General features: G+C 38.4%; 1 protein-coding gene across 21 annotated transcripts in view; it reads right to left on the bottom strand.

Annotated features, from left to right (window-relative positions):
• The window catches only part of R3HDM1 (R3H domain containing 1), a 195,761-nt gene that overhangs the window by 7,949 nt on the left and 173,792 nt on the right, over positions 1–14,020 (bottom strand). For all 21 annotated transcript variants that reach the window (XM_057316255.1, XM_048214552.2, XM_044388238.3 and 18 more), the window contains 2 exons: positions 9,658–9,761; positions 7,509–7,681 (listed from right to left, as the gene is read on the bottom strand). In XM_057316255.1, the coding sequence (XP_057172238.1) occupies positions 7,509–7,681; positions 9,658–9,761 (277 nt within the window). The remainder of the gene's footprint in view (positions 1–7,508; positions 7,682–9,657; positions 9,762–14,020) is intronic.

Here is a 14,020-nt window from a genome sequence, read left to right as displayed (position 1 = left end):
TTTTTCTGATTACAAATACATATTTGTTATTAAAAAATTAAAACAGGAATTTATAATTTAAACTACCAAAGATAAACACTGGAACAGACTATTTCATATACATGCATACGTCTATATTTTACAAAAACTGAAGTAGACTATTCATCCTATTTTTGAATCTTGCTTTTATACCTGGACAGTAATATTATAGATACTTTTCCATGACAAAAAAATAAACGTTTATCTCATTCTTTTTGTCATGTTAACGGTTTATTTAAAATTTCATCCCTAAAGATTTTTAAAACAATTTTTAAACAATTCATCCCTAAAGAACAATTACCAAAAATAGTACAAAGAATTCTCAGATTTCCCAAATGTTATTTTCTTATATTTTTATATAAATATCTCTCTGCATATTTTTAAATCTTTATATCTCTCTCTCTGTATATACTGTTATTTTTTTTCCAAATGATTTGGAATGAGTTGCTTACAATATCCCCATCCCAAAATAACTTAGTGTCTTTTTCCTAAAAACAAGGGTATTTTCTTATATAATTAACCAGAGCAGGGTCATCAAAATCTATATAAAGTGATTCTACTCTATGTGTTTAAGAACACTTGAAATAAAGATGTTTCTAAGAAAAGTCCTTGAAAAAAAAAAAGAATTATCAAAATCAGGCAATTAACAATATAACAATATTATATAATCTATAGAGTTTATTCAAATTTCACCAATTGTCCCATTAACATACTTTATAACAAAAAAAGAAAGAAAAAAAATCTCCCCTTCTAGTTCAGAATCAAAAGGTGCATTTAGTTGTCACGTCTCCTTCATCTTTTTTTTTTTTTTTTTTTTAAGTAGCATGGGGCTTGAACTCACAAGCCTGAGATCAAGACCTGAGCTGAAATCAAGAGTTGGGTGCTTAACCGACTGAGACACCCAGGTCCTCCTTTTTATTTTAAACTGGGAACACAGCCTTACTCTTTTTTCTCTCTCATGACTTTGATATTTTTGAAGATCAGTTTTTGAAGGTCATTTTGAAGATCAGTTATTGTGTAGAATGTCCCTCAATTTGGGTTTGCCTGCTGCTTCCTCATGCCCAAATTCACAATGTACATTTGGGTAAGGACTACTAGAGAAGGGATATTGTGTCCAGCTCAATGCATCATGAGAAAGAACCTGAGGTCCATGTGTTAACACAGTCCTGGTGATGTTTATTTCCATCACTTGGTTAAGATGGTATCTACCAGGTTTCTTTGTTGTGAAGTTACTATTTTTTCTTTTCTCTTTATAAGTGTCTTAGGGGGAGAGCATATTATCTGTAAAGGGAGAATTTTACTTCTTCCTTTCCAATTTGGATGCCTTTTATTTCTTTTTCTTGTCTAACTGCTCTAGGCAGGACTGCCAGTACAATGTTGGCTGATATGTACCTTTTAAAAATCTACTGAGATTTAACTTGTTGCGTAACATATAGATGGTCTATCCAAGAATATGTCCCATGCACACAGGAAGAATGTGTATGCTGCTGTTGTCAGGGAGAGTGCTCTCTATACCTCTGCTGGATCTAGTTGGTTTGCTGTGTTTAAGCTCTCCATTTCCTTACTTAACACTTGCCTGGTTGTTGTATCCCTTATTGAGAGTAGGGCGTTAGAGTTGCCAACTATTATGTGACGGTCTGCTATCAGGTAAGTAATTATTAGGTTCATATAATCAGGTTTATACCTATTATAACTTCTTGCTGTATTGAACTTTTGTATCGTGAAAATTTTTTGATCTAGTCTTACTTTAATATTAGCAATAACAACCCCTATTCTCTTTTGGTTACTATTTTCATGAAATATCTTTTTGCCTCCTTTCATTTTCAATTCATTTGTGTCTTTGGACCTAAAGTGAGTCTTGTAGACAGCATACAGTTAGATAAGGTGTTTTTATCCATTCTGCCAATCTCTGTCTTTACAGTTAAAATAACTACTGATAAAGAGGGACTTATCTTTGTCATTTTGCTGTTTTCTATATGCTTTCCAGCTCCTTCCCACCCTTCGTTTCCTGCATTACTGTCTTCTTTTGTGTTTACTCCATTTTTTGTAGTAAAATGTTTAAATTCCTTTCTCATTTCCTTTTGTATATATTCCCATTTTTTTTTTTTTTTTTTGGGGGTGGGGTGGGGTGGTTTACCCTGGGTATTACACCTAACACCCTAAGGTTATAACACTAATTTGAATTTATACCAGTCTAACTTCAATACTATACAAAAACTCTGCTCTTTACGGGTCTGTCCCTACCCCTTTCGGTTGCTCATGTCATAAAATTACATCTTTATACATTGTGTGCCCCAAAGTGCATTAGTCTCTTAAATTTTGTAGAAAGCAAAAAGTAGAGTTATAGACCATTGGTACAATACGACTAGTTTTTATAATTGCTCATGTGTTTAACTTGAGAACTTTATTTCTAGATATAGCTTTGTCTTACTGTCTACTGTTCTATTTCACTCTGCAGGACCCCTTTGAGAATTTCTTGCAGGATAGGTCTCAGCTTTTGTTTATCTGGGGACTTTAATTTCTACCTCACTTTGAAGGGCAGTTTTGCCAGATACAGGATTCTTGGTTAACATTTTTTTTTTTCCTTTTAACACTTTGAATATACTGGCCTGCTGCCTCTGGCCTCGTTTCTTTCTTTCTTTCTTTTTTTTTTTTAAAGATTTTATTTATTTATTTGACAGAGATAGAGACAGCCAGCGAGAGAGGGAACACAAGCAGGGGGAGTGGGAGAGGAAGAAGCAGGCTCATAGCGGAGGAGCCTGATGTGGGGCTCGATCCCAGAACGCTGGGATCACGCCCTGAGCCGAAGGCAGACGCTTAACCGCTGTGCCACCCAGGCACCCCTGGCCTCCAGTTTCTGATGAGAAATCTGCTGATAATCTTTTTGAGGATCTTTTGTATGTGTCAAGTTGTTTCTTTTCCCGCTGCTTTTAATATTCTGTCTTTATCTTTTGAGACTGATTATATTATGTTTCAGTGTGGGTATTTTGGGAGTTCTTATCTGCCGCTTGATGTTTATATTCATGTCTTTTACCAAATTTGGTAAGTTTTCAACCGTTATTTCTGCAAATATTTTCTCTTCTCCTTTTGGGACAACTGCAATGTGTATGTTGGTCAACTTGATGGTGTCCCACAGGTCCCTTAGGCTCTGTTCACTTTCATTCATTCTTTTTTCTGTTCCTCAGACTTGATCATTTCCACTAACCTGTCTTCAAGTTCTCTGATTCTCTCTTCAGCCTGCTTGCATCTACCACTGAATTCTTCCAGTGAACTTTTCATTTCAGTTATTATATTTTCAGCTCCAGAATTTTTTTCTGGCTTCTTTTTAGGTTTTCTGTCTCTTTACTGATATTTCCATTTTGTTCATACATTGTTTTCTTGTCTTTCTCCATATCTTCCTGTAGTTCTTTGAGCTACAAGAAGACAGCTATTTTAAGGTCTTTGTCTAGGAGGTCTGTCATCAGGTCTTTTTCAGGGACAATTTTATGTTGACTTATTTTTTCTTCCCTTGAATGGGCCATACTGTCCTGTTTCTTCACATGTCTTGTAACTCTTTGTTGAGAATTGGACATTTGGATCTAACAATATGGTAACTGGAAATCAGATTCTCCTCCCTCTTCTTCCCAGGGCTTGTTGTGTTTTGTTACTATTGTTATGGTTTTTGTTTGACTTTTGCAGGCTGTCTCTGTGCCAAAGATTGGCCTGAGGTATAACCTTGAGGTCTTCTCAGAGTTTGGCCCATGCCTTTTCCTGTGCATGTGCCCTATATATTCAGGTGCTTTTGAAATGTCCTAGTCCTTACTGTGTGGCTCCCAAAACGGACTCAAAGAGAACAATGAAGGGAGGAAATACAGGGTTCTGGCCCTTTAAGTCCCCTCGAAGTGTCAGGGCGAAGAGATTTGCAACAATGTGGGCAGGTGCAACAACAATGGTTACTGCCCTTTTGTCTACACCTCTATGATCAGAAGCAGAGACCCATGATGAGAACACAAATCCTTTGTATTTGGAGGACAGGATCCTTTTTGGCCACCCTGGCTCCTGTAAGCGGCTCTAGTAACAACGTGCAGAGTTGCCTGTCAGGGGGTGGAGGTAAGGATAGGTAGCGGCTACTGGGCTAAAAGCCCACTTTGACTGAATTCAATTGCAATTTACCACCCAAGCTTTTCTCTGGCAGTTGCAAGCCTTCAACAGATTCTAGAGCTCCAAAACTGTTAATATCAGACAGATTCTGCCAGTGCAATTACTTCCAGGTGGAGAGATAGACTCCTGATGCTTCTACTCTGCCATTTTCCTAGAATCCTCTCTCCTCCAATGATGATTCTTGCCTGGTGGTTTGCAGGTGGTGATTTTCTAATTCTATCATTATTTCTATTATTTACAGTTCACATTTTACTCTAAAGAAGAGCTTCACTTTTCCCCCATTCATTCCTTTATATCAGTACGGACTCATGGATTCTATTTTATTTAATGGGTGATCATTCATTTCTTATTTTATTTCCAAAGTATTTAAGCCTGGCCCTGTGTCCGTTGACACATCTCCATCATCCTTTAAGTACTTCATTAATTTCTGGCACAGCAACATGTTCCAGAATAATCTTGTACTTTTCCCTGAATGAACTCTGGCAACAGTCATTTCACTAAGGAGCCCTGGTTGCTTTTGGTGGAGAATGGTATTTAAAAACTACCTTTGGGTAATAGGTGTATCCCATTCTTTTTAGTACATACACTTAAGATATTTTCCTAAATGGTATACTAATTTATTTAATCAGTTATCCACTGTTGAATATCAAGACATTTTTAGCTTTTCAAGGTCACAACAGGTAAGAAAGAAATACCCGTGTACACATATTCTTGTGTTCTTGTTCCACAATTTTTACTGGATAAAGTTCTAGAAGTAAATTTGTGGATCAAAGGCTATGTAACTTCTAAGTTAAATTAAAAAAAAATTGAGTACAGTTGACAGTTCAACATTAGTTTCAGGTGTACAAAACAGTGATTCAACTTCTCTATACATTATGCTATACTCACCACAAATATAGCTACCATCTGTCACCATATAATGCTACTACAATTATCACTGACTATATTCCTTATGCTGAACGCTTCATCTCCATGACTTATGCATTCCATATGAATGTATCGCCTGTATCTCCCACTCCCCTTCATCTATTATCTCTATCTCCTCATCCCCCCATCCCTGGCAACCATCAGTTTGTTCTATGTATTTATAGGCCTGGCTCTATTTTTTGTTTATTCATTTGTTTTTTAGGTTCCACATATGAGTGAAATCATATGGTATTTGTCTTTCTCAGTCTGACTTATTTCACTTAGCATAATACTCTCTAGGTCCATCCACGTTGTTGCAAATGGCAAGATCTCGTTCTTTTTTTTATGGCTGAGTAATATTCCATTGTTTATATACCACATCTTCCTTATCCATTCGTCTATCAATGTACACTTAGGTTGCAGCCATATCTTGACTATTGTAAACAATGCTAAAATAAACTTAGGGCTGCTTAAATTTTTTTGAATTAGTGTTCCCATTTTCCTTGGATAAATACCCAGTAGAATTATTAAATCACATGGTATTTCTATTTTTAATTTTTTGAGGAAAGCCCATACTGTTTTCCATAGTGGCTATACCAGTCTGCATTCCCACCAACAGTGCATGAGGGTTCCTTTTCCTCCACATCCTCACCAACACTTGCTATTTCTTGTCTTTTTGATTTTAGCCATTCTGACAGGTGTAAGGTGATATCTCATTGTGGTTTTGATTTGCATTTCCCTGATAAGTGATACTGAACATCTTTTCATTTATCTGTTGGCCATCTGTATGTCTTCTTTGGAAAAATATCTTCTGCCAGGAAGTCTTCTGCCCAATATTTAATTGGATTGTTTGTGGTTTTGGTGTTGAATTGCTATGTGCCTTCTACATTTTCAAAAATGTCATTAAACTGCCTCCAAGAAGAGTTCCACTAATCTGTAGTACCATCAAGAATGTACAAGAGGGTTTGTAACTGGACATCTCTGCCAACACTGCAAATTTTAGTCTTCCTAAATTTTCCCAATAAAGATAAAAATACTTTTATATTTTCATCTGATTAATGGTCATTGGCCATTTAGTTTGTGAGCTAGCCTATAAATGATCTTTGGCCTTTTTATTCTACTATATTTTGTCATGTGCATTGAAATATTTATTCAGGTCCTTTTTAAAAAATATTTACTTATTCATTAATATTTTCTTTCAGGATTTTATTTTAGTTTTTTTAAGTAATCTCTACACCCAATGTACATGGACATAATGAATTTCCATGGACCCATCACCCAGCTTTGATTGTGTTTTACCCTGCTTTGTTCCCCCTAAAGAATTTTAAGCAAATCTCAGATATCACAGCATTTCACTTGCAAATATTTTAATATATAAATATTTTAAAAATATTTTTATCTAACAGACAATTATTATTTTTTTAAAAGTAGGCTCCACATCCGCTGTGGAGCACAGTGTGAGGCTTGAACTCATGACTCTCAGAACAAGACCTGAGATCAAGAGTCAGACACCCGACCGACTGAGCCATTCAGGCACCCCAGGAACTATTATTTTTTTTAAAAAATCATGATTCTTACACTAACAAAATTAATGTATTTAGATATCCTCTCTATGCTGAAGAATGTCTTTTGAGTGTTCAATATCTAAGGAAGATCTGCATGTTGTATCTGATTATAACAACTGAGTATCTTTTAATCTATGGAACACTCAGCCTTCATTTCAAAATGCTATTTTTTTTTTTTTAAAGAAACGAGGCCAATTTGTCCAGTAAAATAGTCCATGGTATAAGTTGTTTTTTTCCTCTTCCTTTATTTTCTGTAAATTAGTAGCTAGATTTAGAGGCTTGGTTAGATTCAGGCTGTGTTTTTGATAAGAGTACATTATAGGTGATGCTGTGTACTTTCTTCTACACTACATTAGGAGACAAATAATATTTGGTTGACCCACTTTCAGTGATCTTATAATTGATCAGTTGCTTCAAGTGTTGTCTGCCTAATCTATCCATTTTAAATTCCCCCATAAACCTTTTCCTAATGTTCCTGACATGTGCTGGTGATTTTCTTTGATCCATTATTGTAGTGAGATTCCAAAGTGTGATTTTTATATTCCACCATTGCTTTTATATTTATTAACTGTATTTCTTCTACAATAAGGAGTGTTCTCTCATCAACCTTCTGGTTGCACTAACAGTTCATATGGAAAATGTAGGAAAACTACTTAATTTTTTTAATCAAATTTTAGATCTAGTACATCTTCTGATTTTTTTAAATTAAAAATATTTGAATATGCAAAAGTTGAAAAATAATATTTACATATTGAAAGAAATAGTGTGGATATAGACGATGTTCAAACTTCTTTATTAATATGAGAAGATTTCAAATTCAAAGTCAAGCCTCAAATGTAGAAAGTTTTAAAATTATAATAAACAAAAGAAGCATCTTACCTGGACAATATTGTCTACATTGCTAAATTCCACACACTTCTGCCCTCTCTGGTGATCACAGTAATATTTGTTTTGTTTCCACTGTGGGGGTGAGTGGGCGCGAGATTGTGGATTGTTTGGTACATTGAGCTGCATCATCACCATTCCTCCACCAGGGGGCGGAGGTGGCACAGCTGGAAATCAGAGTTGGGACACTGCAATCAGTCACTTTACCAACTAGCTGGTATCCTTAAACGCTAAGAAAATGCCAATAATTTTACACTCTGAACAAAACTTTACTATCATATACGCGAGCCAGATTTAAGCCCTAGAGCTTCATGCTACAAGCACTGTATGTTTAAAAAGGCATTAAAATGGAACTCTGTAGGCCTAAACATCTTACCCTAAAAATAAGTTACTGAGGAAAGTCCAATTATCTACTACAGGACCTAGTAGAGAGTAGCATAATTGAGACATTATCTATAAAAGTGATTAATTTAAAAAATAATTTAAAAATTGGCATTAAATAGAGAAGAAAAAGTTTGGGATATGGGAATCAGAAAGCACAATTTTAGTACTCTGGGAAAATCATTTAACCTCTTTTATTACATGTTCTCATCTGTAAAGGGCAGCAAAGACCTCCTTGGCTAACTTTAAAAAGTTGTAATGATCATATGCATGCACAAACACTTGTTAACTGTATAGCAGAAATAAGTGGACTATTATACCTGTGTCCTTATCTGACTTATTTTTCTTGTGTACTAGTCTGCAGCACTACTAGTATTAGGCATGTATGTTGCCTGCCGCCCACCCCTTCAGCATAAGGTAAGGTAGGATTCTTACACCTTGAGGGCCACAGTTTGCACTGCAGTAACCCAAATGGTAGTTTCCAGTTCCCTAGAAATAGAGCCAGCCTGGTTGGCTAGGCAAACCACAGAGGGCTGACCACTTAGGGACACCTCAAAGTTCTCCTCATTGACAGCAGCCTATGCTGGATGCACGCTCTTAGTCATTTATTTGATAATCATTTACTATTTCTCTGTTTCTCAGAGATTTACATACGTCAAGAAATCATTATAATAAAATATGGTATCATGATAGAGGATTGTTTAAGACACTATGGAAGCCAAAAAAAGAAGCAACAAACTCTATTTTAAGTACTGGGAAGTCTTTCCACAAGAGGTGATTTTTAAGTCAAACTTTAAGGACAACAGCATTTTGGCAAATAATGGTAGATGGGCATTCCTGGCAGAGGGAGGAACAGGTACAAAAGTGTCTTTGGCATGAAAAAGCATGATACTTTCTCAAAACACAGTTTTGTTTGACTTGAACAGGAAACTATAAATAGGAGGCTTACTTGCTAGGGAGTTTAGATGGAGAATCCATGCACATTCCTGATTCAGAGGAATGATATAAAGAGACTTATGTTTCAGGAAAGTATTTCTTAAACAGTGTGTGTCTGTGTGTGTGTGTGTGTGCGCGCGCGCGCGCGTTGGGGAGGAGGAAAGTTGGGTGTGGGGGAAACATGAAATAAGCAAAATACTCAGGAGATAGCTGCAAATAAGATGTGAAAAGACCGACAAAGAACGGCGGCAGTGGGGAAGGAAAGAAGGCATGAGATTTGAGGGAATGGTGGGGGCACAAATGTGAAAGGAGAGAAGAAAAGAGAGGTGATTACGACTTTGAAAACTTTTTGGTCCCTAGAGGGAAGGTGAGGTGAGGGATGCAGAAAGAGAAAGAAGTACTAAATCTAAAGTGCCTCTGACACAACCGGTAGGGGCCCAATAGGCAGCTGGCTATCTGGCTTCTTCTCAGCCAAAAGGAAATTTGAGAGGCACTGGCAAAAAACAGTTATTGAAGTCTAGGAGGTGGATGCGTCACCTAGGAAGAGCATGAAGAGTAAGGAGATGATCCCAGAGAACATCAGTGTTTCTGAGGTGGGGAAGAAAGGAGAGTCTGAGGAAGAGAAACAGGACAGTAGTGTGGGAGTAGTAACAGTAGAAAAGGAAGGATCGGACGGGAACGGTTAGCTCTGAATTTGCAAGGCACCCTAAATATCTTGGGTATATCTCAGCACATAACAAGTTAAAAACCGTGTTCTAGAAATGCCTAAGGAACCTAATTTCTCAAATGGACAAACCATTACCTATTTTTCCAATTATATTCATACCTGCACACTGGTGGCTTTGAAGCTGCTGGGAATTGCATGGTGAAGTAGTTCGAGGAAACTGTACTTGTTCTGATCCTGGATGTGGCAAGTAACCTACTGATGAGCTATGGGGGAAAAATCAGACAATCATAAAAACACAGCATAGTGAGATGGAGATGACTGTGAAGATTCTTTGAACAATCCTACAAATTTATTTAAATGAAATTATTTTTCAAATTGGTTAGGAGTAAAAATAAAATCTACCTCTATTCTCTATGAGTTATAAACAATTACTTTTTGGATAAAAATCTCTTTATGTTTATGACAATAATACTGATTTTTTAAAACCAGGAAAAAACCACTCCTAATTTCATTGTTCTTACTCCTTTACAACTTATTCTAAATATGACTTTTTAATTATCCAAATAATTATTTTAAAAAGAAAGATAACTCACTAACTTTACAAAATGAAAAAGTAATTTATTTGGATCTTACTAAGATATTTTTTTAAAAAAGAGAATATGCAGTTTGATAACAATGAGACTCAGAGAAAAAGGTTTTATTGCCTTTTTAAAAAAAGATTTTATTTATTTGTCAGAGAGCGAGTAAGCGAGTGCACAAGCAGAGGGAGTGGCAGAGGGAGAAGCAGGCTTCCCACTGAGCAAGGAGCCTGACCTGGGGTTTCGTTCCAGGACCCTGAGATTATGACCTGAGCAAAACGCAGACCCTTACCCAAATGAGCCATCCAGGCGCCACTGTTTTAATTGCTTAAAATATGTACTAAGAATAAAGGAAATAGTAAAACATAATTCTGACACATTCTAACATAAATATTGACAAAATCATAGGCTGTTAGTATAAAACTATTCAGTTTTTCCTGTATTTTTAAAATTTTATTTATTTGAGAGACAGAGAGTGAGACGGAACGGAGGGGAGGAGCAGAGGGAGAGGGAGAAACAGATTACCTGCTCAGCAGGGAGCCCCACGTGGGCCTCGATCCCAGGACCCTGGGACCATGACCTGAGCTGAAGGCTCAGATTGAGCCATTCAGGCGCTCCTTTCCTTTATTTTTTAAGTTAATCCTTGAGACTCAAACTAATATGGGATTGGCCACAATACGTCTTTAAAGTTTTCCCGTTTAGCCCAGTCTTTGAGGAAAATAGTTTCAAATAAGAGAGTGATACTATTAGTTCTGAGAATTCTCAAGTAATCAGAATCTTTTTTTTTTTCTTTTAGTAATCTCTATACCAAACATGGGGCTTGAACTCATAACTCCAATATTAAGAGTTGCATGCTCCACTGACTGAGCCAGCCAGGTGCCCCTCAAGTAACAGAAAGAGTATTTTTTTTTTTTTTAAGATTTTATTTATTTATTTGACAGAGAGAGAGAGAGAGTCAGTGAGAGAGGGAACAAAAGCAGGGGGAGTGGGAGAGGAAGAAGCAGGCTCCCAGCAGAGCATGGAGCCTGATGCGGGGCTCAATCCCAGGACTCTGGGATCACGCCCTGAGCCAAAGGCAGATGCTTAATGACTGAGCCACCCAGGCGGTCCAGAAAGAGGACTTTAAAAAGCAAAACACCAGGCCTAGTTCTTGAAGAAGTTCATACACTACCACTGAACAGGAAAATAAAACATCAATCGCATGAATCCATTTGGTCCCAAGCTTCCTGAAAACCATGAATGTAAATTAAAACTAGTAATATCAACTTTCAAAGGTATTAGAGTACATTGCAACAAAAATCGGCCTTGCCGCTGACACCAATTGTTTTGCTCTATTTTTTAGGAGCTGCCCCTTCCCATTCTATGGTACAGCCAAGTCAAACTGCTGCAAAACGGCCTCTCCAGGATCAGCAGAGATTGATACATGACGTAAGTATCCAAAAGGTTTCTTCTTCTGGGTTTTCTATGTTCATCTTATTTCTACAGTGTTCTACAATAATTCATGGGTAAAAATTCCTCTTCCCTCTAGTTTTTTTTTTTTTTGCATTCTTACTGTATTTTGGAATCAAAGCCATGATGGAAGAAATGATAAACACATTATGTATTTTTAAAATCAGAAACCTACTGTAGTCTACCAAAGTATGAAGAATTTTAAGAAATTAAAAAAAAAGTCCTATAACCCTTGATGAATGCTTAAAACTGTCCTTTTAAGGGGTACTTCTGATGCCTCTTGGATTAGATCATGGTAATGTATTCAATACACTGTGAGTGGAAATTAATTCTTGTTATTAAGATATACTCACTGGATATTCTTGCAGATTCAAGCGATGTTACACTGCTATCTATTTTAATGGCTTTTGACATTTAATACTTGATACAGTGGAAAGCACTGTGGATTTGGGTATCAGGAGGCAGCATGGGGTTGAGTTCAAACTCCATTTATTTGTAGTATGACTTTGAACTTGAGCTCTTTCATCAATAAGTGTGTGATTAACACCTTACCAAACTATGAGGAAAGACTTGGCCAAATAATTCAAAATACAAATAGTCAAATTAAAAGTGTACATCTTCATTAGTGATCAAAAAACCGAATTAAAATGAGATAGAGGGTTAAGATGGCGGAGGAGTAGGGGACCCCTTTTTCAGCTGGTCCCCTGAGTCGAGTTGGATAGGTACCAGACCAGCCAGAACATCCACGGAATCAGCCTGAGACGCAGGAAGATACATCTGGATCTCTACAAATGAACCTCTCCAGCGCTGAGTATTGAGGTACGAAGCAGGGAGCCGTGAAACCCCGCACAGATATCAGAAGATAAATGGAAGGGGGAGGGAGCCGCCGCCTTCGGGCGCGGGAAGCAGCAGCCACCTGCACAGGGGAGCGGGTGGACTCATGGACCGGCACCTGCGAGAGAGCAGACTGAGACCGGTGAGCCGGGAGCGCGCGCCACCAGACTTCTCACGGAACTCCGGTGCGCTCACTGGATCCAGACCGAGACCGGGAGCTCCGGGAGCGCACGGGGTGGCTGGCGGTGTTAGAAACACAAAGGACAGAGATGTGCCGGCCTGGAAGTGAGGGCTGGGACGCCGGGTGTGGGGCGCACATCCCGGGATGCTGCAGGGTTGAGCAGTACCAACAGTAACAGAGTTAAAGTGGCCAGAACAACAGTGGAGAACGGTCGGCGATCCCCTCTGTTCTGTGACAGAGGCTGAGATTCGGCTACTGCTGCTCTGACTCCCAGAAGAGGCACAGCAAACCGCCAGGGAAAGCCGCCAGAGAACAAAAGCCTGGAAAGACCGGCTCACAGGGTGCCCATCCCCATCCCCCCTCGCAGGGGACACGGAGACTCTACCCAAACAGGGTTGCCTGAGTATCGGCGCGGCAGGCCCCTGCCCCAGAAGGCAGGCTGAAAAATCAAGAAGCTCACATCCCTAAGATCCCCATAAAACAAGGGCACGCGGCCTGGGTCCCGGTCAATAATTTGGGCTCTGGACAACCCTGCAACCTCTCCTCATCAGAATGACGAGAAGGAGAAATCCCCTGCAGCAAAGACAAGACAATGAGTCTGTGGCCTCTGCCACAGAACTAATGGATATGGATGTAACCAAATTATCAGAAATGGAATTCAGAGTAACAATGGTCAAGATGATGTGTAGACTTGAAAAAAGTATTAATGAAAATGTAATGAGAATATAGAATCTCTAAGGGCGGAAATGAGAGCGAATCTGGCAGAAATTAAAAATTCTATGAGTCAAATGCAGGCAAAACTAGAGGCTCTGATGGCCAGGGTAAATGAGGCAGAGGAACGTATTAGCGAATTGGAGGATGGGTTAGTAGAAGAAAAAGCGAAAACAGAAGCTGGACTTAAAAAAATCCACACCCACGAATGTAGGTTACGGGAGATTACTGGCTCAATGAAACGATCCAATGTCAGAATCACCGGCATCCCCGAGGGGGTGGAGAAAAACAGAGGTCTAGAAGAGATATTTGAACAAATTCTAGCTGAAAACTTCCCTAATCTAGCAAGGGAAACAAACATTCGTGTCCAAGAGGCAGAGAGGACCCCTCCCAAGCTCAACCATGACAAACCTACGCCACGTCACGGCATAGTGCATTTCGCAAATATTAGATCCAAGGATACAGTATTGAAAGCGGCCAGGGCAAAGAAATTTCTCACGTACCAAGGGAAAGGTATCAGAATTATGTCAGATCTGTCTACACAGACCTGGAATGAGAGAAAGGGTTAGGGGGTCATTTTTAAAGCTCTTTCAGAGAAAAACATGCAGCCAAGGATCCTTTATCCAGCAAGGCTGTCATTTAGAATGGATGGAGAAATAAAGACCTTCCAGAATCACCAGTCATTAACCAATTTTGTAATCATGAAACCAGCCCTACAGGAGATATTAAGGGGGGTTCTATAAAGGTAAAAAGGCCCCAAGAGTGATAC

This window comes from Ursus arctos, unplaced genomic scaffold (assembly GCF_023065955.2).
Source record: "Ursus arctos isolate Adak ecotype North America unplaced genomic scaffold, UrsArc2.0 scaffold_1, whole genome shotgun sequence".
NCBI classification, from domain to species: Eukaryota; Metazoa; Chordata; class Mammalia; order Carnivora; family Ursidae; genus Ursus; species Ursus arctos.
Note: the sequence above shows the minus strand (reverse complement) of the source record. Positions and strands in the feature narration are given on the sequence as shown.